Source organism: Eptatretus burgeri, chromosome 8 (genome assembly GCF_056783735.1).
Source record: "Eptatretus burgeri isolate ZD-2024b chromosome 8, Ebu_testis_v1, whole genome shotgun sequence".
Classification (NCBI taxonomy): domain Eukaryota; kingdom Metazoa; phylum Chordata; class Myxini; order Myxiniformes; family Myxinidae; genus Eptatretus; species Eptatretus burgeri.
In genome coordinates this window covers 74,182,979-74,207,789 of record NC_140968.1, presented here as the reverse complement: position 1 = coordinate 74,207,789, position 24,811 = coordinate 74,182,979, and the positions used below count along the sequence as shown (strand labels likewise).

Below are 24,811 nucleotides of genomic sequence, written 5' to 3'. Positions count from 1 at the left end.
TGCTGCAGCAGCCCCCGTAGAGATAGATTTACCAGAAATCACTAACTTAGATCAAATGGCACCTTTGCCAACAGAACAAATAATGGCAACAAGGATAGATTACAATGAGGAGGAGAATAATGGACAACCGAATGAAGAAGAGGAAGAGGAGGTCGACAATTAACAGCATAGTCGTCAGGTTCAGTATGTTAAGAGCCAAACTTTCGTTCAATATCGATGAAGATTTGTAAGTATTCCCATTTTTGGAAAGCCCTTGGTCCACTAAACACAAAAACCAATGTTTCCATTTGAATCGAATACTTTTTCAGCCGCCATCTTGTATTTCAAAATGGCCGCCATTTAGTTACCGTTTTTATTAACAACTCAAAAACTAAGCAAGATACGAAAATGATTTCAATGGCTATACCCACATTTTTGAGGTGGAGGAAAATGATGGCGCGAGTAGAAATCGATTTTGATGGCAGCCATCTTGGAATTCAAGGTGGCTGCCATCAAAAACCCATCGACCCAATAAATACAGACCAACAACATGCCTTCCAACAACATACAAACTTTTAACAGGTATAATCACTGATGCAGTTTACACCACCTCACTCAACACGGAGCTTCAGAGGCAGAGCAGAAATGTTGTAAAACGGGATGTTATGGGGGCAATAGACCATTTATTGTTGAATAAAACCATCCTTGAAAACTGCAAGCTCCGCCAAACCAAATTATCCACAACCTGGAAAGATTTCAAAATAAGCCTTTGATAGTTTCCCACATTCATGGATTATATAATGCATGCAAGTGTACAAAATTGACCCCCAGATAGTCACACTGATTGAGAAAGCAATGACGCCCTGGAACACAACTCTGATATTACCTTACGTGGAAAGAATGATTGAAATCACAGGAGTAAAGATACGACATGGTATCTTACAAGGTGACAGTCTTTCCCCCGCTCCTGTTTTGTCTGGCTCTGGATCCACGAAGTAACCTCGTCGATGAACAAGGACATGGATACTATCTGATATGCAACAGAAAAACGACTAAAGAAACAAGTATGGTAACACATCTACTGTACATGGATGATCTAAAACTCTTCATCCCAAATGATAAGAAATTGGCAGATCAAATGAAACTAGTAAAGCAGTACTCGGGGGACATCCGAATGGAGTTTGGTCTTGAAAACGAAAGCTATAAATCAACTTGCAGTGCTGGTATTCCAATATAGCTGTGCAATTATAAACTGGCCACGATTGGAGATGAACAATCAAGACACCAAAACAAGAAAACTTCGAACTATTCACAAGATGTTCTTCAAAAGGCGAGAGGGAGGATGTGGTTTGATGGAGCTTAACCAAGTGCACAGAACATCGTGTGTCGGACTAGCAGAGTATGTGAAGAACTCAACAGATTACCGGATGAGATTTGGACATGAGCAAGAAAACAACAGACCACAAAAGGGATCATTAATCCATTTAGCAACAAATTTCCAAAGACAGGGGCAAATTACAGAGACTACACAAGAAAACGAAACAGAAACAAACACAGCCCCAATGATTGCAAAAAAACCCCCAAAAAAACAAGGAAAAAGAGCAGAGATTGCAAACCCGCGCCAGGACTTCTTTTGAGTGGTGTATTTTTTTTATAGGTTTTAGGGTAAATCCAACATGGCTGCCATACCACGTGACCTATGACGTCATAATTATCTTTACAACATTACACATGAGTAGTCGCACTAATGGTGAAAATTTCGTCGCAATTCAACAAGCAGTTGCGGAGAAAAACACGAAAGTTCTGTGCGGACAAACAGACAAACAAACAAACAGACCCAAATGCAATCAATACCCTCTCCGAATAATTTGGCGAGGATAAAAAGGAAAACAAAAAAAGAAATATCAGCAGATATACTTCAGTGAAGACTCTGAAAAGAGCGCTTGGAACGAGGCTATGAGAACGAAACTTCCCAGTTTGGTTCATGAAACACGATCCTTTACCAAAAAATAGATGGAGATTTTGAGTTCTGGGAGAACTCCCTTCCCACCTCCTGAAACCCACAAATGGAGGGAACAACCAAGGTGAAAACATAACCTCCATCCACCGTTGGTGATGAAGATAATACACAGTTGGTAAAAATCACCTCATTAAAGCACCTCGACAACTTCACTACTCTTCTGCGGAGTGCTTTTGATGAGCAAGTAATGCTGAACGTGCTTACGAAGAAAGAATTGGCAATTTGGGGGATTTGACGGCATCTTCCTCTTGTGTTATTGACAATCACAATGGAGGTCTGAATCAGATATAGGTTTCAATCTGAGTGTACACAGCACGTAGCTGCTAGTTGAATCATTTCTCAGGGACAAGGCTGTGCCGTCGATGCAGTAGCCGACCCCCTGTGCGATTGAGTTGGACTTTTTGGAACTTCTTGTGGGTTCCAGTGACAACTTGCCAACTCTTAATGAAAAGAGACCGTGGGATCTTTAATGTCCACCAACAAATGACAGCACATGGGTATTTTATGTCTTAACATCCATTTGAGGAATAGCATACTCGTATTGCTGGACATAAAATACAGGCCGATAGAAGAGGGACTTTACAGAGGATGAAATGGCAAATTAGTGACTGTGGGGGCAGTCAACAAACAGTCAGGCAGTGAATGAACGGACAGGAAAAGAGAAGAGAGAGGAGTGGGGGAGGAAACGCAGTAACCTGCAAGTAAGAGGGTTGGGTTAGGTCTTGGGTTAATGGGGTTAGAATTGATCACATGTTGGGATGGGGGTGGGGGGTGACATGAGATAGTGGTGCACCACTTGCTTGAAGCATTGGAGGGAAAGGGGGGGGGGGATTAAATAGCCTCAGGGAAGGCAGTTCTGCAATGTGGAATAAAGAAGTTGACTGGATTAAGGGAGGTTAACCAGCAGAGGGTTCTTGGAAAAACATGCATTCTTGAGGAGCTGGAGAGGGTCGGAGGGATGAGTGAGTAGAGGAAGCTGGACCTGACAGGTGGTATACAAACAGAGAAGCCATCGATGGTAAATATATATATATATATATATATATATATATATATATATATATATATATATATATATATATATACATATACAACAACCCCTCCTCCACCTATAGCCAGATCCGGAATCAAACAGAGAATAAACAGCTAAACTATGAGTGCACTCACTACCCGAGCCCTTCCGGCAGCTCAGAATAAGTACAACGATTCGTTTCATGAAACAGGTGGTGACAAGGTTGGAAAGAGTTTGTGAAGCTCACCTTTGAACATCCTGCGGCAAAGACATGGCGAGATGCGGTGTCGTCAAACTGCCGACTAGAAGGTGAATGAGTGGAATTATTATCAACTCTGATTAACAGTCAATTCAAAATTCCATCGCATTACGATTTACCTTCCGAGACGCAATTCCATCGTTCGAATGTCCTCAAGCACAACCATCTCATACCGGTGGCAAGTTTCAAAGGGAGACGCAGTACAGGCCAGCTGTGCCAAAATTGAGACAGAAGCTTTCTGTAATAAGACCGCGTGGTATTTTATTGAGAGATTATAATCCAAATCGACGTTAACTCCCTCGGTGTATTTTCCCCGACATCCAAAAAAAAATCGTTCTCTGCAAAACAATCATTCACATGCTTTATAAGAAGATTTTCGTGCAGTTCGGGTTAATCGACTTTGCGAAAGCATCCCGTGCTCATGGGATGTCAGAGTCTCGGGTGGAGCAGTGCATTCACCCTCCACTCGGTGAATAAATGAACAGCCAGCAGGAATGCGTAGGAATTGAACTGATGCTTTTTCTCTCCGACACAGCGGGAAGGTGCCGCACGCAGCTTAACATGGACAAATACACAGGGGTATCTCATTGGGAATACTAGGACAACCGGAGAGATAACTCAGTATCCAAAGTGAAGCCGACAAGAGCAGGCGAGGAGGCACGGCTGCTGGAAAGGCAGGACATTTTGAAATGTCAGACAAACAGCGGATGAACGCAAGACTTGGTAAACCCAATGGACAGGAAATATAAATCATGTTCTACGGACCAGCACGACAGTCACTACCCAAAAGGAACGATATGCATTGTTTTGTGGACATTTGCAAGAATACTACCCCTTTCACCAGTCTTCGCCAGCTACCTTGACTGTTCGAGCGCTGTTGGTCACAATCGTGGCCCGTGTCATTGTTCAACAATTTGTTTTGTTTGTTCATATTTACGTGTTTGTTCCGATGGTTGCTGCCTATGGCTCCCTTATAAACAATACAAACGTTTTATTCAGTTTGCCTGAAAAAAAATACCATATTTTCGTATTGCATACTGGAAAAACTTCAGCACTCAAACAATTAGCGTCCACGTCAGAATTACAATAAAATGGCTGACTCAAGACTGATGCAAAGGGAACAACAAACCAGATTATTGGCTATGAGGAAGAACAGTGACATGATAGGGGGAGAAAGGCCTGCGAGCCTAGAAAATGCAGGTCAAAGGGACATCTACATATTACATATGCAAATATAATGGAATTTTTGACCTCCCCGTTTCCCATTTCCCAATTTCCTTCCCTGGATGTCTGCCCCTTCCTCCTTCCCTCTCCTTTCTTCTCCTCCCCAATTCTCACCAAGCAACCTGTATTCTTTCCCCAATTCTCACCTTACAAATCCCCTCAACCCTTTATTTTCTCAATCATTTGGGTCTTCCCTTTTGCATACATAATATGAAGATGCATCACAACAATATATAATAGGCTGTGAAACAAAAGTCATGACATGTGGTGTTACAATGTAAATACAACTACAAAGGCACTCGGTAGAGCGTGTACCTCCGCCAGGCTGAATATTTACGTTTTGTATCCCAATGATAGACCGGATCTGAATCCAGACCTGAACCAAGATCGAATCAGCTTGTTCTTGTCATCTACCAGACTGATCCACCTACTTTTGTCATAATTCGTCCACAAGTTTTTGAAATATCATGCCGTATATTCATTTTTGGCACCATCTCTCAATGCTGAAGAATCAGTTGAAAAATTAAAAAAATTTCTCGTTTCCGGATCCGTGTTTAGATCTTCACCAAAATCGAATCAATTCATCTTTGTCACACACCCAACTAACTCATCCACCAAATTTCATCCAAATCCATGCATGACTTTTTAATATATCGTGTTGTAAAAAATATACACATCATTTTTGGAGCTATCTCTCAATGGTGAAGAATCACTCAAAACTTCTCGTGTCCGGATCCGGATCTTCACCAAAAATCTGGTGTCCAAATTGTCCCCGTCACACACTCGACCTGTCCCACCAAGTTTCATCTGAATCTGTCCATAACTTTTAAAGATATCTTGTTATATTTAAAGATATTATTTTTTTAGATATTATTTTTGGCCCTATTTCTCAATGTTGAAGAATCACTTGAAAAATTCTAGTGTCCTAATCTGGATCTTCACCAAAATCTAATCGAATCGTCCTCGTCACACACCCAACCAGTCCACCAAGTTTTGTCCGAATCCATCGAACTTTTTGAGATATCCTGCCTTCACAGGGCTCACGATGATGTTGTAAGCTGCTCACACTCATACCAACCAGCCATCTGATGTTGTAAGCTGCTCACAACTCATACCAACCAGCCATCTGATGTTGTAAGCTGCTCACAACTCATACCAACCAGCCATCTGATGTTGTAAGCTGCTCACAACTCATATCAACCAGCCATCTGATGTAAGCTGCTCACAACTCATACCAACCAGCCATCTGTTGTTGTAAGCTGCTCACAACTCATACCAACCAGCCATCTCCACAGTAATACCAATGACTGTACCTGTCGATCAATCAAACAATTTGATTTTATGTAAGTTTTAAAAGTAGCACCGAAAACGCAAAGGGTCTATGACTTACTTGGTTAACAGAGCATCGAGTACACAAGTTTCTTCTTCTCTAATGACAAAATGCCTTTGGTGATGATTCTCCCTCGACTCGTTACCTCCACCACCAAGGGTGGACGTAGGTTATGTTTTCACCCCTATCTGTTTGTCTGTGAGCAGGATATCTCAAAAAGTTGTGGATAGGATTTGGATGAAATCAAGTGTACAGATTGGGGGTGTGACAAGGAAGAATCGATTCAATTTTGGTGAAGATCCGGATCCGGATCTGGATATGAGAAATTTAAATTTTTTTTTTTAAAGTGATTCTTCACCGTTGAGAGATGGGGCCAAAAATAATATACATAGCATGATATTTCAAAAAGTTGTGGACGAAGTATGACAAAACTGGATGGATGAGTTTGGGAGGTAACAAGAACAAGTCGATTCGATTTTGGTTTAGGTTCGAATTCAGATCCGGTCTATCAGTGGGATACAAAACATAAACTGTTCAACCTGGCAGAGGTACACGCTCTACGTGATGCCTTCTATTTTTAATAGTGATCTCAGGCTCATAGAGGAGTTTGTATATGTATCATATGCATCACCAATGACATTAACATCACGGTACTTTTGACAATCATTCATTCATTCGTTCATTTGCAGCAGGTGACTGCTGGCAGTATCATTGCTGAGAGCCAGTTTGTGCTGCTGGTGCAGTGCCCCCCTGTAAGGTAAGGCAGAATTTTTTAGAACTTAACCAAGGTACTGGTGATACCTTACCTACTCTTTCTCAAAATATGGGATCTTTAATGCTCACTAATTAAAGCTGTTGGATAGGTCCTCGACTTAATGGCCATCCAAGGGAAGGTGAACTCATTCATGCAACAGTCCCACCTTTGTTTGTCGTCGGGTCTGGAATCAAATCCAGACAATACAGCTCACAGGTAAAAGTGCAAATTACCTTTGCATCATCCTGTTGAACCTACATTGACAAATTCACTGGTGGATTAATGCACGAGGATGGAGGGCCCACACCTAGGGGCACCGAGTTCAGTGTGGGCCCCGGGCAGGGGCTGTGTAAGAGCCAAGCAGCCCATGTAATTGCATGAGGCCCCCAGATAACACGGGGCGACATAGGGCCAATAGTAAAAAAAAAAAAAACTCCTCAAAAGGGGAAAAGGGTTGAAAATCACCCGGAATTTAACTTTTTTATTCCACAAACGGCAGAACCAGAAAAGGGTCTTCAGTCGAGCACATCTGGGGTGTGTCCCATAACTAATCAGCTTGCTATTGAAAGGTCAGGTCAGACTAGATCTGTGACTTGCTACAGGTACCATGTAAAGCTGTACTAACCTGTTCCATGGTCGGGTTGTCGGCAACTAAACCGTCTCCGCCACCAAGTTTATTGGTGAGAAGGGTGTTTGGATATGGACACCCAGCAGGATGGAGGAGGAACCTTGTCAAAGGGCAGAGGAGCTCCTTGTGAGCCAACGGCCATCCATTTCTAGTGCCCGACTGTGTCTGCAGACGTCCTCCTGCAGTTGGGTTACCGGATAACAGGATTGGGGCAAAGCCTTTGGGACCCCCAATCTTTGATGATAGGAGGGAAGCCACGGGGTAACATTCCCAGGTCAGATTGCAGGAGAGTGTGTCGGAGTGGAGCTGAGGTGTCGTCCACCAGACGGCAGTCTCCTTGAGCTAACCTGAGGCGATCCATTCGGGTGGGTGCCTGGAATGTCCTATCCCGAAGAGAGGATGATCGCCTGTCTCTGTTATCATCTGAGCTGAAGCGTTTGACCATTGGCATTGCAGCACTCTCTGAGGTTCGGAGACCTGATGGTGGCGAGATCATGGCGGGTGGTTACACCTACGATTGGTCTGGTTGCTCTGATGGTTACCATGCTCAATGAGTTGCTGTAGCTGTGTCCAATATGCTGACTCCAATGATAGTTGAGGTAACGCCTGTCAACCAGCGTATGAGACCAAGGATTCGTCACTCCTTGGGTGTCATTCCCCTGGTGTCTGTAGGTGCTCTGACTGAGGTGAGTGATCTCACCGTGAAGGACGCATTCTACGTCACGCTCGAGTCTGTGGTCGATCAGTGCCCCAGACGAGATACACTTCTAGTCTTGGGGGATTTCAATGCATCGACTGGAACTGATCGGGATAGTTATGAGATGTGTGTTGGTCACCATGGATCAGGAACTGTGAACCTGAATAGCACAAAGTTCCTTGACTTTGCAAGAAGTCTTGGACTTACGGTGGCTGGTTATTCAGTGATATCTTGGCAATGATATTCATGTCTCTGCTGGCTGGGAGCCAGAGGTCAACGGACGTCTGGATCGGGAATGGGGAATCAAGGATTCACTGGATCATGGGGTGTGGCGCTGTCGGTACCTGTGCGGGAGGACGAAAGTCCGATTCTTCAGGTCCTTGGTACTTCCAGTCGTGCTCTTTGGATGCGAGACTTGAACTCTGATCAGGGATCTGAGACGGAGTCTTAATTAATTTGGTACCAGGTCTCTTCGGAGAATCTTTGGCTGTCACTGGTCGGATTTTGTGTCCAACGAATGGTTGCCGAGAGAGACTCAAATGAGATTTGTTACCTGCATGGTCCGTGAGCATCACCTGCGGCTGTATGGATATGTGGCTCGTTTTCCTGACGCTGATCCTCCTCACCAGATTCTCTCAGCGAGGGAGTCTCCTGAGTGGAGGAGGCCAATGGGCCGATCACATGCCTCATGGTTGCAGCAGGTTGATCAGCATCTCAAGGAGATGGGGATGGGCCAGCCATCTGCCTGGGAGATGGTCAGACGTAGGCCCCTGGAGTACCGGCAGAAAGTGGACGCAGTGACATGCAGTTCTCCTTTTTGGGGACAAAATAACACGCAGTCCTCCTTTTTGGGGCGAAAATAACACGCAGTCCTCCTTTATGGCGTGAAAATAACACGCAGTCCTCCTTTTTGGGGTGAAAATAACAAGCAGTCCTCCTTTTTGAGCGAAAATAACACTGTCCTCCTTTATGAGCAAAAATTGCATGCAGTCCTCCTTTTTGGGCGAAAATAACATGCAGTCCTCCTTTTTGGGCGAAAATAACATGCAGTCTTCCTTTTTGAGCGAAAATAACATGGTCCTCCTTTTTGAGCGAAAATTGCATGCAGTCCTCCTTTTTGGGCGAAAATAACACGCAGTCCTTTTTGGCACGAAAATAACACGCAGTCCTCCTTTTTGGCACGAAAATAACACGCAGTCCTCCTTTTTGGCACGAAAATAACACGCAGTCCTCCTTTTTGGCACGAAAATAACACGCAGTCCTCCTTTTTTGGCGAAAATAACACGCAGTCCTCCTTTTTGGCACGAAAATAACACGCAGTCCTCCTTTTTGGCACAAAAATAACACACAGTAATCCTTTTTTGGCGAAAATAACATGCAGTCCTCTTTTTTGGGCAAAAATAACATGCAGTCCTCCTTTTTGAGCAAAAATTGCATGCAGTCTTCCTTTTTGGGCGAAAATAACACGCAGTCCTCCTTTTTGGCACGAAAATAACACGCAGTCCTCCATTTTGGCACGAAAATAACACGCAGTCCTCCTTTTTGGCACGAAAATAACACGCAGTCTTCCTTTTTGGCACGAAAATAACACGCAGTCCTCCTTTTTGGGCGAAAATAACACGCAGTCCTCCTTTTTGGCATGAAAATAACACGCAGTCCTCCTTTTTGGCATGAAAATAACACGCAGTCCTCCTTTTTGGCACGAAAATAACACGGTCCTCCTTTTTGAGCGAAAATAACACGGTCCTCCTTTTTGAGCAAAAATTGCATGCAGTCCTCCTTTTTAGGCGAAAATAACATGCAGTCCTCCTTTTTGAGCGAAAATAACATGCAGTCCTCCTTTTTGGGCGAAAATAACACGCAGCCTCCTTTTGGCGTGAAAATAACATGCAGTCCTCCTTTTTTGGCGAAAATAACATGCAGTCCTCCTTTTTGAGCGAAAATTGCATGCAGTCCTCCTTTTTAGGCGAAAATAACACGCAGTCCTCATTTTTGGGCGAAAATAACATGCAGTCCTCCTTTTTGGGCGAAAATAACATGCAGTCCTCCTTTTTGAGCGAAAATAACATGCAGTCCTCCTTTTTGGGCGAAAAGAACATGCAGTCCTTTTTGGGTGAAAATAACATGCAGTCCTTTTTGGGCGAAAATAACAGGCAGTCTTCCTTTCTGGGCGAAAAAAACATGCAGTCCTCCTTTTTGGGTGAAAATAACATGCAGTCCTTTTTGAGCGAAAATAACAAGCAGTCCTCCTTTTTAGGCGAAAATAACACGCAGTCCTTTTTGGGCGAAAATAACATGCAGTCCTTTTTGGGCGAAAATAACATGCAGTCCTCCTTTTTGGGGTGAAAATAACATGCAGTCCTTTTTGAGCGTAAATAACACGCAGTCCTATTTGGGCGAAAATAACAGGCAGTCTTCCTTTCTGGGCAAAAATAACATGCAGTCCTCCTTTTTGGGTGAAAATAACATGCAGTCCTTTTTGAGCGAAAATAACAAGCAGTCCTCCTTTTTGGGCGAAAATAACATGCAGTCCTCCTTTTTGGGGTGAAAATAACATGCAGTCCTCCTTTTTGGGTGAAAATAACATGCAGTCCTTTTTGAGCGAAAATAACACGCAGTCCTCCTTTTTAGGCAAAAATAACACTCAGTCTTCCTTTTTGGGCGAAAATAACACACAGTCCTCCTTTTTTGGCGAAAATAACACGCAGTCCTCCTTTTTTGGCGAAAATAACATGCAGTCCTCTTTTTTGGGCAAAAATAACATGCAGTCCTCCTTTTTGGCACGAAAATAACACGGTCCTCCTTTTTGGCACGAAAATAACACGCAGTCCTCCTTTTTTGGAGAAAATAACACGCAGTCCTCCTTTTTGGCACGAAAATAACACGCAGTCCTCCTTTTTGGCACGAAAATAACACGCAGTCCTCCTTTTTGAGCGAAAATAACACGGTCCTCCTTTTTGAGCGAAAATTGCATGCAGTCCTCCTTTTTGGGCGAAAATAACACGCAGTCCTCTTTTTTGGGCGAAAATAACACGCAGTCCTCTTTTTTGAGCGAAAATAACATGCAGTCCTCCTTTTTGGGCGAAAATAACACGCAGTCCTCCTTTTGGCGTGAAAATAACATGCAGTCCTCCTTTTTTGGCGAAAATAACATGCAGTCCTCCTTTTTGGGCGAAAATAACACGCAGTCCTCCTTTTGGCGTGAAAATAACACGCAGTCCTCTTTTTTGAGCGAAAATAACATGCAGTCCTCCTTTTTGGGCGAAAATAACACGCAGTCCTCCTTTTGGCGTGAAAATAACATGCAGTCCTCCTTTTTGAGCGAAAATTGCATGCAGTCCTCCTTTTTAGGCGAAAATAACACGTAGTCCTCCTTTTTGGGCGAAAATAACATGCAGTTCTCCTTTTTGGGCGAAAATAACACGCAGTCCTCCGTTCTGGGCGAAAATAACACGCAGTCCTCCTTTTTTGGCGAAAATAACACGCAGTCCTCCTTTTTGGGCGAAAATAACATGCAGTCCTTTTTGGGTGAAAATAACAGGCAGTCCTCCTTTCTGGGCGAAAATAACATGCAGTCCTCCTTTTGGCGTGAAAATAACATGCAGTCCTCCTTTTTGGGCGAAAATAACACGCAGTCCTCCTTTTTGTGCGAAAATAACATGCAGTCCTCCTTTTTGGGTGAACATAACATGCAGTCCTCCATTTTGGGCGAAAATAACACGTAGTCCTCCTTTCTGGGCGAAAATAACACGCAGTCCTCCTTTTTGGGTGAAAATAACATGCAGTCCTCCATTTTGGGCGAAAATAACATGTAGTCCTCCTTTCTGGGCGAAAATAACACGTAGTCCTCCTTTTTGGGTGAAAATAACATGCAGTCCTCCATTTTGGGCGAAAATAACACGCAGTCCTCCTTTCTGGGCGAAAATAACACGCAGTCCTCCTTTTTGGGTGAAAATAACATGCAGTCCTCCTTTTTGGGCGAAAATAACATGCAGTCCTCCTTTTTGGGCGAAAATAACATGCAGTCCTCCTTTTTGTGCGAAAATAACATGCAGTCCTCCTTTTTGGGTGAACATAACATGCAGTCCTCCATTTTGGGCGAAAATAACACGTAGTCCTCCATTCTGGGCGAAAATAACACGCAGTCCTCCTTTTTGGGTGAAAATAACATGCAGTCCTCCATTTTGGGCGAAAATAACATGTAGTCCTCCTTTCTGGGCGAAAATAACATGTAGTCCTCCTTTTTGGGTGAAAATAACATGCAGTCCTCCATTTTGGGTGAAAATAACACGCAGTCCTCCTTTCTGGGCGAAAATAACACGCAGTCCTCCTTTTTGGGTGAAAATAACATGCAGTCCTCCTTTTTGGGCGAAAATAACATGCAGTCCTCCTTTTTGGGCGAAAATAACATGCAGTCCTCCTTTTTGGGCGAAAATAACAGGCAGTCCTCCTTTCTGGGCGAAAATAACACGCAGTCCTCCTTTTGGCGTGAAAATAACATGCAGTCCTCCTTTTTTGGCGAAAATAACACGCAGTCCTCCTTTTTGTGCGAAAATAACATGCAGTCCTCCTTTTTGGGTGAAAATAACATGCAGTCCTCCTTTTTGGGTGAAAATAACATGCAGTCCTCCATTTTCGGCGAAAATAACACGCAGTCCTCCTTTCTGGGCGAAAATAACACGCAGTCCTCCTTTTTGGGTGAAAATAACACGCAGTCCTCCTTTTTGGGCGAAAATAACACGCAGTCCTCCTTTCTGGGTGAAAATAACACACAGTCCTCCTTTCTGGGTGAAAATAACACACATTCCTTATTTTCAGGGCAAAAAAAAGTCTTCCTTTTTGGGCGGAAATAACATGCAGTCCTCCTTTTTGGGGGAATTTTGGGCCAAAATATTGTTTGTGCCCAAGGTCTCAAAAAATGCTAGTCTACCTCTGCATAAATTACAAGATTAGAAGAAAATGGACAAATCTAAGCAGTCCATAGAGATTTGAACCTGTACGCTAAAGTATAATAGGGTGTGCGCTCAGATGGTCCATACATTCTGGGAGGACATTAAACTAATGAATCGACTGTGCATTTTTCTGTAAAATAAAACGTGGTGATGAAATTGAGAAAATGGCAGATATATCTATCTATCTCATGACAAAATGTCATTTTAATTCGTTAAAAAATGAAAAAGCATTCAAAGAGGAAAGTTGATCAAAAGCAACAATGGATGACTTTCCATCCAATAGATAAAACCTTTTGGAACAATTACGGACCACTTGGAGCAACCTTGACAAAGATCTTCAATGTTCTTCAACGTCAAAGGACCATAAAGGTATATAATGGAGGGTCGAAAGACAGGCACACGGCAGCAAATGGCTGGGAAGATCGTTAAACGTCGGCCCTTGCAGCACAGCACACATGAACGATATTCAGCAAGATGTTTTTAAAGGACAAATTATCCACAAGAGTGTGTTCGTGATGGAGGCTCCATGCATCGCAAAGGTGTCAACAGCTCGGGACAAGTGACCTTCTCTTTTTCACTTTAGTCTTGTCATTTTTTTTTTGATTAAAGTGAAATATATTAGCACATCACACACGCTTAGCTATAAGTGGAGGAACATCTGGCATAAAAGAGGAACTGAGTTTGGTTGTTAGGCCACTGAGAGCACAACCTAAAAGGAAAAGCAAAAGATGACATTCCATGCTCGATGGCCTGCTTGCAATCTGTGAGCCCCCTTTGATTTATGGAATGTGTGAGGATCACAAAAACAGTGGGCAGGTGTTGAGCTGTTATCCCCACAAGACAGATTTCATCTGGTATACACCTGGAAGCTGAACAGATGCTATTTGGGGAACGGAAGCCTCAGAAATATGACACTGCCAATACATTCTCTTATCTGTATTCCATTGCAATAAGCATTTTGTGCTTTAGAGTGTGTACTGTATAATGTAATCCATTGTGTGGGCTGACAGGACAGCTTAGAGGTTTGCACACTCACCTTTGATATGCACACTCGCCTCGAAGCTATCTATCCTGGGCTGTAATCTCGGCCCAGCTATAAACTGTCATCCTGGTGTTTCACAGGCAGGGTGATTCATCAATGTGTGTGTCGTCCCTTGGATGGACCATAAACTGGGCATCTCGTGTGCCAGCATTAGCTTGTGGATATTAAAAATCCTGCGGTGTCCTTAGTGAAGATTAGGTGAGCTATCGCTGGCACCAATAACAAATTACAACATTTCTGCTCTAACCTACAGAGGGCATTGCATCAGCGGCACAGCTGTGCCCTCAGCCAATAAAGCTACCCTGCAGCGTTGTGCTGCAAACAAAGAAAGAAGACTCACCTCTCAGCTATCTAGCTTTGGTTTGAATCTCGACCCAGCTATAAACTGTTACTCTGATGTTTCACACACCGGGGGATGCATCGTGTGTGCAGTCCATTAGATGGACGTTCAGCAAAATGACCCATCTGCCAGCACAGTGATCAAGGAAGATAAAGATCCCACAGTGTCTTTCACAAAGATTAGGTGAGTTCCTGCCAGCACCCTGAACCAATTACCATACAAATCACTGCATGAAACTGAGGGAATCAAGTGCTCTGGTCTTCTTGGTCAATCCCTGACACCAGGTTACATTGCTTCTTATCTCAGAGTGTGGTTGCTGCATGGGCTCCAACACCATAGTCGCAGATGTTAATATGTCATGTATGCATGGCCACCTTTAGCTCCGAATGGCAACATTACGTAAAAGGAAATAGCAGAGTGAGAGTTTAACACCAAGGGCAACGGAGCTCCGAGCCGAATACGAAAAATAATGCCAATTGCTAAGATTTCTTCCAACCGGAAATTACGAGAGAGGTTGAAATTTGACTTGCACATTTGATATGTAAAGGCAAAATAATGTGTGTAGATTCATAAATTCTGAGGGAGTTTGTTTTAATTTAATAGATAATCTAGGCTCATGGGAGAGTGAGGGGAGGGGGGGGGTTGGAGGGCTGAAGGAGCAAGACCTGAGGAGAGGCGGTCTATAAATTGTTAGAAACCAATTTGCTGATAATCAAGATGGAGGAAAATGAGAAAACAAAGAGAACAATCATCAGCCAAACAAGAAATGATTGTCAATCTATGTGCTAACCACGAGTGCCAGGTTCTTTGTGTGCAAGAGACACATTGTGGCCCAGATGATATTCGTCCTCGTGTCCCAGGAATGACCCTAGTGGTTGAAAGACCACATGAACAATATGGAAATGCAATTTTTGTAAAGCAAGGACTTCCTATTTACACGATTGTAAAGTCAGTTGAAGAGGATGACATCGAGAACCTGTCAGTGAATTATGATGGCCATTTTGCTGTTATATCAGGATGTAATCCTCCGCGCAAAGAGCTTCCTTTTGTTGCTGTTGAGGTGAACTGCAGGAAAAGAATCTTCATTGGAGATTTCAACTGACGCAACAACCACTTGAGTTATCATGAAACAGATGGCAATGATCAACTCCTGGAGGCATTGATTCAGCAGCACAGCCATACCCTCAGCCAATGATGCAACCCTGCAGCCTTGTGCTGCATACAAACAAAGAACAAGAGGCAAGGATTGGCTCACAAGATCTCCACCTTTTTCATGAGCCACCTTCTTCATGACCTTCTTCCTTGAGTCAGATTCTGCAACCGGTCCAGACGGCATCAGCCCACGCGTCCTAAAAAACCTGCCCTTCTGCTCTTGCTCACCCTCTCTCTGTTCTATTCACCCTCTCATTTGCTCAAGGTCATCTGCCCTCTGCTTGGAAATCAGCAAACATCACTGCCCTGCACAAAAAAGGTGCAAAAACAGATCCCTGCAACGACAGACCAATCAGCCTTCTCCCAATCATCAGCAAGGTTATGGAATCAATCATCGCTTCAGACATTAAATCCTTCCTCTTCTCCAATGGCTTGATTTCTGATCATCAATTTGGTTTCAGACCAGGTCACTCTACCCTGGATATGCTGCTTCTGCTCTCCCAACAATGCATGGAGGTCCTCAATGCCAGACATGAAATCCGAGCCATATTGTTACGAATTTGGAAGCTTACTATACTCAGCATTTAGGTCCTTATAGAACAGTTATATCGGTAAGTGTGTGTTTATAGATAGAACCCATCCCTAGTCTAATGGGAATTAAATGTTCATGCACTGCAGTGTTATTTTGATAGTCAGGGTTTTCTTTTACATTTTTTCATCACCAACAACTACAAAAACACCTTCGCTCCATCCTGACGCCATAACGCTCGCGGTGGGCGGAGTTCAAGAGGACCTGGCGACTCTCTCGACAATCCAGGGGATGCGAGCGAGATTGCCGTTGGTCGGCCAATGAGCGCAGCCCACGCAGGACAATGTTACTCTCCCTGTTTGAAGGGTGGTCCACCGTGGCGGCCGCCATGCCACCTGGTCCAATCAGCGGACTTGGCGTCCCTTTTGGCCAATCATGGGGGCGACGAGTGCATTTTACATGCCAAAACCGACCAGCGAGCGAGAGCGGGTCCATGGCAGGCGGCTCCTCCCCTCTGGAGAAGGGGTGAATAATAGTTTGGCGCGATCCGACAGAAGGGTCGGAGTAGAGTTGGTTTTTGGTCTGCCGGATCGCCTGACCTTGTCTGCTGGCGCCCGCTGCATCGTTCGCGCTTGCGCTGGTTGGCGTCCGCCCTTCATCCTCCATCCCGGGCACTCGAAGTGGCATCGTGGTTGTCGGGTCGAGAGAGAGGAGATTGGTCCCATGTGCTCGAGTGCATTTTCGGTCTGGTCTGTGTCTGGCTGCACCCCGCGCATCCGAGGCTTCTTGTCCGGCGCAGTATGACAAGCGATCCGCCAACTCAACACGGGAGGTCACCTCGTCTCGCCTGCTCTGGATTCGGCTGCCCTGGTCCGTCCTTTGGCGACCGGAGCTCTGGGAAGGGGTGGAAGTCCAGCCGTGGGCTCGCGGCGAGGTAGCGAGCCATCCTGACTCACAGCCAAACTATCCTCCTTGGCTGGAGAGCCGAATAAAGACCGTTGAGGTCCATCTTCTTTTCGGTACTTGTGTGTGCGCGTGTGTGTGTCCTTGGGCCCCGTCTGTAAGTAGGAATTGTTAAGTGCTCTTTGCTGTACATTATTTTGCATTGCTGAGTCGGTTTAACTCTGCTCTTTGTGTGTTCCCTCCCCCCTATCGTAAATAAATATCCATTTTGTTGAATGTACCAGCTCGTCCTTGTCCTTTCCTTCATTGGCTCGCCACAGTGCGTGTTGAGGGATTAAAAAGGCCGTTGCTGCCATAGTTGTGCATTTGGACCAACGGGACCTCGGTAACCATCCGCTCGGGTTATGCACGGGTTGAGCACGGTAACGGCTTGTCCCGTTCGAGCTCCGATGAGGGTGTGAATTCCTCGGTAGCTCGCCACGTGGGCCTCTAGGTATTTTGAAGTTTGGAAAATAACCCTGTCCCACGCGGTTGAATTATTGACAATTCACGGTCCTCTAAGGGACCCGTACCTTCGGAGTTATCGGAAAGGTACGATCTAGATTCCGGGTGTTCAGTGGAGCTGACACTACTGCTCCATCTAGCAGTCGTGCTCGCCACCGATACCCGGCCCACAACAATATCACGTGCTTTTGACACGGTCTGGCACCCTACCCTGCTCACCAAACTCTCTTCCTACGGTATCCAAGGCCATCTCCACTCATGGTTCGCAGACTTTCTCTCCTGTCGCAGTCAATGTGTGGCCCTAAATGGAGTTCTTTCATCCCCTCTTCCTGTCCAGGCTGGAGTTCATCAAGGTAGCGTTCCAGGACCTGTTCTTTTTCTGGATTTCATCAATGTACTCTCCGACTCTGGAAAATCCTCTATATCTCTTTGCTGATGACTCTACCCTCTGCCATACCATCAGTCATCCCTCAGATGGGCAAGCAGCAGCTTCTTCGCTCACTGCAGATCTGGGTAAAATCACAAGCTGGTCCAACACGTGGAACATGTCTTTCAATCCGGACAAATCTCACACTCTCACTATGTCTCTCCGAAAGGACCGTTTAGAAACTGCCCCCCCCCATCCACTTTCTCAACAATCCTTTGGATGAAGTCCTTTCTTTCAAGCTTCTGGGTCTCACTATCTGCAATGACCTTTCCTGGGAAAGCCACATTTCAAACCTCGCCTCCAAAGCCAGTCGCCGACTGGGAATCCTCCGTTGTGCAAAGTCCTTCCTCGGCACACCTGATCTCCGGAACACTTACAAAGCTTGTGCCTGCAACCTGATGGAGTACTGCTCTCCCCTCTGGGCTGGTGCTCCTACCTCGCACCTTTCTCGGCTTCACACTGTGGAAACTAAGGCATTTCGGATCATTGGCATCTCCCGCAATGAGGCTGAGTCTTTGGGCCTCTCACTCTCTCACCGCAGGCTGGTCAGTGGTCTTTCTGTCTTCTACTGTCTCCTCTCCAGCCTCGCCCCCCCTTGCTCTCTCTGTGATTTGTCCCCACCACATTTCCGCAGGGCGCTCAAGGTCCGCCAACAACCTCCTTCTGATAAAACTACCAAAATCACGAATCACTGCTCAACTTCACTCTTTCATTACTCTTTTTCCGTGCCTTTGGAATAAACTCCCTCACTCTCTTTAATCCTATTATTCCCTCCAGGCCTTCAAAACAGCTGTTCACCACCACCTCTTATCATCCCCCATCAAAGTCCTCGATCTTTTCTACTCCCGATAATCCACCCAAGCCCACCTCCTTCAAATTCCCTGTTTTCCTTCCTGAAAGTCCCTGTAATGTCCATGTTGTATTCCCCATGTTCCCCACCCCATCCCTCTCCCTTCCACAGATCTCCTAATGTCTCTGTTCCCCACTGTTTTGTCCTTCCCACTCCCACCTCTCTTGTCTCATGCCCCCCTTGATGTGCATTGTGTGTTAGCTCTCACATGAGCCTTGACAAGGTATACAAAAAACAAATAAAAAAATACCGTGCTCCTTCAATAGTGGGCACTGGAGAAGCGAGTACAACTCAGACCTAATTTTTCCCAACTCTAATGTAACTCCTATGTCGACAAAACTTGTCTAATATAGCAAAGTTTCTGAACGATCAGACCATGTCAAGAAGCTGGACCCAGTGCTTAACTCGAACTGTCATTGCAATTAGTCAGGTTCACAATGTTTTTTCGTTCAAAAATTTTGGAGATTATCAAAATTATACATTTTTGGAATCTTCAGAGCATGGGGAATCTAAAAATTAATGTTGGCATTTGTGTGGACACCTGCATGGCCGCCATTTTGGATTTTCAAAATGGCCACCATAAAATACATAATTTGCGCTATCTCGGCTTCTAGTCAACCGAGAAACATAATTAAATAGGCTGATCCTATGTTTTCTGGGTCAAGAAAACCACTGGTGGCATCATTATACTTCTAATCCGAACACTTGCTTCACTTTTAGAAGTTTTCATCTCTCCAGAGGTCGGTGATACCAGGGGCAGATATACGCCACTGAGTGATACAAAAAAAAAATATTCCGCTCACATCTTCCGACCTATAAACTCTTCATTAAATATGCCTATTCCATGTTTCCAGAGACAAGGAATCCACTTATAGTATAGCTAGACTCCTAATTATTCCAACACGTGATTCATTTTCAGGAAATATGTATCATGGCAGCAGTTCCGTTCATCTGACCAACACTGGATGTTGTTCTGTACTTTCAGGGCATGATGATGGATGAAAGCCTTGATGACGACAACTCCAAGGAGCCTGTCGACTGGAAACTATGCATCTTCTCTCAGGAGTCTAACACTAGTAAATGGGCAGTTGTTCTGAATCCCAGGACCAAATCCTACCAGAAATTACTTGATGTGGTGACGGAGCGAGCCGGCGTACATGATGGACAATTTTTTGCAATTCAAAGACGTTTCCAAGGATGTCGCAAAGAAATGCTGCTCAACAAGGAAACAACATGGCATCGAAGCTGCTATTCTTCTGCCACAAACCAGACAGAGTTTCAGCGAGCCAGAGACCGCTTCGAACATTCGATGTCCTCAGGACGGTATGCCATAAAAAAACGTGGCTATAAAAGATCAAGCTCAGAAATGGAAGCAGATACACCAGGAACATCAATGCCATTCACAAGATCTGCAACAAAACCTTTGTCAAAAGTCCAGTGCTTCTTCTGTCAATTGGATAACGGTCAAGCTCTTTTCACAGTTAGAACTGGGAACTTGCAGAAGGCACTCAGGCAAGCAGTAGAAATTTCCCAAGATCCAGTGTTGATGACAAGATTAAGCAATGCAACATCACCATGTGATGTCCATGCAATAGATGTCAGATATCACAAGCTGTGCTGGACACAACATGTGTTCCATGTCCTCAGGGATCATACCAGTGACAAAGCCAAATCCACGATGGCAGACTTGCCCCTGCAGATGTCATGCTTGATCGAGTTGATAGATCTCGTTGACATACAAACTCAAAACAAAACATATCTCCCCCTGGACATCATAGAAAAAACATTCATCTCCATGCTTGGGGGTAGCGAGGAAGCACAGAAGCACACGCCAACGCTGACAAGACAATGGCTGAAGGATAACATTCTTCAAGATTTACCAAGTGTGAAGTCCGTGAGGCATAAAGACAGCTGGAAGCCATCAGTTCTTTACTGCCCTGAAGCTTGTGAAGAAGATATGGTTCACACGTATATGAGACAAGACCATGCGAGTGAAATGGACAATACAAAGATATTATACAAGACAGCTAAGCTAATACGCAGAAGTATTGCAAACTTCACTGACGAGAAGAAACAGTCAGACATGGTTACCGTATTGAGCACGGCAGAAGACGTTCCACCAAAGTTGCACAACTTTATACGTTGGATTTTGATAGGACCCGAAGAGGAGTTGCAAACAGAGATGAGGCGCAGGACAGTGGACCAATCAGCACTGACATTAAGCCAGAACATCATGCATGCTTTCAAAACCAAAAGGCAGGTGCAACACTGACCCAAGCAGGCAACAGACACATTCCGGATACAACATGCCTGAGAAAATCCAACGGGAACTAGGAGTTTACTCTAACTCCGAGGGCATTGTTTGCCCCAGACGGATCCATCCTTCCATGTACTGACAAGTCAAAGCTCATACATTGCCTGGAAAAGCTGGAAAAAAACCAATGAAACCCATCGGAATGCACAAGCACCAGCATCTGAGGAACATGTTGGTGAAGCAGAAACATCTTCAGCACCCTCTGAGAGTCCAAAAATTGCCATTGTGGATGGAATGTTGCTCATCCAACAGATGGAAAAGAAACCTGGGACAATCAGCACAGTCAAAAATCTTGGCCAGCACTTCAATGACAGGCTCCTGGTGTTGACAGCAGATTTTGACGAGGTTATTCTGGTCTTTGGCACTGACAAAGCTGACTCGAAGCAGAAAACAAGGGAGAAACGACAAGGCAAACACTCCATTCAGTACCAGATTGCTGACGACACAAACATTAAACACATACCAATGTGACGCTTCCTATCTCATGCAAAGACGAAAGCCAATCTAACTGAATACCTTGCACAAGCAGTACCCAAGAATTATGCAAACTCTCAAAAGTTAGTCATTACATCAGCATCAGACCACACAAGAAGCAACCACGACATGCAGTTTGAAGATAACAACCATGAGGAGGCTTATACATTGATGATCTGCTTAGCAGCAGCTGCATCACAGCGCTGTCCTGAAGCACGGATGGTCTTCTTCAGCCCAGATACTGATGTCTTGGTTCTGGCTGTTGCACACTATGACAAGCTCTGCAAACACACTGCGATATGTATGGTATCAGGTACTTTGGAGATTGAGCCATTCTGGAGTGCGCTGGGATGAGACAAGGCAGCAGCGTTACCGGTATTCCACGCATTCACTGGAGCAGACAATGTTGGAAGATTCTCTGGAGTAGGCAAAACCAAGTAGTTTCAACAGTACATGAAGGTTGACAGGGACATCATCTCAGCACTGATGAAACTGACAGGGGAAGGTGACCTAACACAGGAGGTGAAGGATGCATTGGCCAACTTTGTATGCTTAATCCACTGCCCAAAAGGTATCCATATAACAAGTATTCCTGGCCTAAGGTGGTATCTGTTTTGCAAACATCTGGCAGAAAGCAGCAAGTTTCCTCCTACAGTTGGTTCCCTTGAGGAGCACGTTGAACGTGTGCGCGTACAGAGTAGGGTGTGGTACCAAGCCACCGTGATGTGGCAAGATCTGTTCGACCCACTCAACCATGGCTATTTTCAGAATTACCATGATGAGATACTACCTACCACCATGAAGGTTCCACTTGCACCACAGGCCATTGTAGAGTTGGTCAGATGTCAGTGTAAAGCCCATTGCACAACCCAGAGGTGTTCATGCAGGAGACACAACTTGGCTTGCACGGACCTTTGTTTGTGTGGAAGTGACTGCAAAAATGACGCGGACTGTAATGCCGAAAATGACACTCAGGATCGTGATGAAGATCTGTAAAAGCATATTCCTGAACAATATAGACAGAGTAGATCCTGTGTATAGAACTTAAAGTTCAACCTGATAACTAACACGGCTGCTTTCTTGCTTTATAAACTCATACCTACAACTTCAAAGGACTTGCAACATGTATTATGTAATAGTTATATCACAAATATAAAGACAATGGTTTTCAATTATCTTTGTTTGTTGCTTTTCTAAAATCCTGAGCACTATTTTGAGACCTTTATTGGATTCCTTGACCCAGAAAACATAGGATTAGCATACTTAATTAAGTTTCGAGATTGACTAGAAGCTGAGATAGTGCAAAATATGTATTTTATGGTGGCCATTTCGAAAATCAAAAATGGTGGCCATGCAGGTGTCTGTGCAAATGCCAACATCGATTTTTGGATTCTCTGTGCTCTGCTGATTCTAAAAAAAAATGTACAGGTTTGCTCATCTCCAAAAATTTTGAACGAAATTAAATTTGTTAACATAGTGAACCTGACTAATTACTGCGCATCTGAAACCCAACAATACCAGCCGTCTTTATCTGCGTGCTGGTATTGCACCACCTGATATTAGGAGGGCAGCAGCAATTGCCTGGTAAAACACCTTAGACAATCTTAGGATGAGCGACACCTTCTTCATGGCCATCAAGTGATACGTCAATGGCTTAAATCTCACAGGAGCTTCCCATCATCAATCCATTCACTGCATGGCAAAGGAACCTCAATGAAGCTGAACCTTTGGGTTGAAAGATTGCAGCTGGTCTCAGAGGATGAGCAAATGAACCTTGAAACAACAGAGAAACTCTCACCAAGCACCGATCAATCATGGACAACTTGACACAGCTTTTATTTGTCGAATTCACACATTTGACCTCTGGAGAGTTGCATGGTGGGGAGGGGGGAGGTGGGAGGAGAATAGCCCGAGGGGAGGGAAAGAAGGCAGTGCGAGGGGAGGGGACGAAGGCAGCGTGAGGGGAGGGGAAGAAGGCAGCACGAGGGGAGGGAAGAAGGCAGTGCGAGGGGAGGGGACGAAGGCAGTGTGAAGGGAGGGGAAGAAGGCAGCGTGAGGGGAGGGGAAGGGAAGGCAGTGTGAGGGGAGGGGTGGGACAACAGCGTGAGGGGAGGGGGTGGGAGGAGGATAGCCCAAGGGGAGAGAAAGAAGACAGTGCGAGGGGAGGGAAAGAAGGCAGTGTGAAGGGAGGGGAAGAAGGCAGCGTGAGGGGAGGGGAAGAAGGCAGCGCGAGGGGAGGGAAAGAAGGCAGCGCGAGGGGAGGGAAAGAAGGCAGCACGAGGGGAGGGAAAGAAGGCAGCGCGAGGGGAGGGAAAGAAGGCAGTGCGAGGGGAGGGAAAGAAGGCAGTGTGAGGGGAGGGAAAGAAGGCAGTGTGAGGGGAGGGGAAGAAGGCAGCGTGAGGGGAGGGGAAGAAGGCAGCGTGAGGGGAGGGGAAGAAGGCAGTGCGAGGGGAGGGAAAGAAGGCAGCGTGAGGGGAGGGAAAGAAGGCAGCGCGAGGGGAGGGAAAGAAGGCAGCGCGAGGGGAGGGAAAGAAGGCAGCGCGAGGGGAGGGGAAGAAGGCAGCCCGAGGGGAGTGGAAGAAGGCAGCGCGAGGGGAGGGGAAGAAGGCAGCGCGAGGGGAGGGGAAGAAGGCAGCGCGAGGGGAGGGGAAGAAGGCAGCGCGAGGGGAGGGGAAGAAGGCAGCGCGAGGGGAGGGGAAGAAGGCAGCGCGAGGGGAGGGGAAGAAGGCAGCGCGGGGGAGGGGAAGAAGGCAGTGCGAGGGGAGGGGTAGAAGGCAGTGCGAGGGGAGGGGAAGAAGGCAGTGCGAGGGGAGGGGAATAAGGCAGTGCGAGGGGAGGGGAAGAAGGCAGTGCGAGGGGAGGGGAAGAAGGCAGCGCGAGGGGAGGGAAGAAGGCAGCGCGAGGGGAGGGGAAGAAGGCAGCGCGAGGGGAGGGGAAGAAGGCAGCGCGAGGTGAGGGGAAGAAGGCAGCGCGAGGTGAGGGGAAGAAGGCAGCGTGAGGTGAGGGGAAGAAGGCAGCGTGAGGTGAGAGGAAGAATGCAGCACGAGGGGAGGGGAAGAAGGCAGCACGAGAGGAGGGGGAGGGAAGGCAGCGTGAGGGGAGGGGGGAGGGAAGGCAGCATGAGGGGAAGGGGAGCGAAGGCAGTGAAAGAGGGAATCAAGACAACACAAGTCAAGGGAAGGAAGCATGAGAGGAGAGTCGGCAGCATACCAGGGCATTACTGCTGCGATAAAATGCACTCAAAGAGCAACGTTTTATTTTTAACTGCCATGTTCCATGTAAAACTGGGTGGGAGAATTTAAAAACTTAAAACCCATGCTATCTACCAGGTAAAGGTGTGCCTGCACGCATGTCCCAACCCGTACACATTCCTCCAACCTGCTCGCATGCAGGAACGTACAAACCTCACCACGTCCGACCT

General features: G+C 45.6%; 2 protein-coding genes across 4 annotated transcripts in view; one reads left to right on the top strand and one right to left on the bottom strand.

Annotated features, from left to right (window-relative positions):
- The window catches only part of LOC147022052 (caskin-1-like), a 268,997-nt gene that overhangs the window by 185,141 nt on the left and 59,045 nt on the right, over nucleotides 1-24,811 (bottom strand). The window lies entirely within an intron of this gene.
- LOC147022054 (uncharacterized) lies at nucleotides 19,591-21,664 on the top strand. Its single transcript, XM_085893529.1, has one exon. It carries the CDS (start codon nucleotides 19,591-19,593, stop codon nucleotides 20,872-20,874), a length of 1,284 nt encoding a protein of 427 aa, XP_085749655.1. The 3' UTR covers nucleotides 20,875-21,664.

Excerpts from the sequence above, each read along its gene's own strand:
- LOC147022054 (XM_085893529.1), top strand. The coding sequence starts at position 19,591 with ATGATGATGGATGAAAGCCTTGATGACGACAACTCCAAGGAGCCTGTC.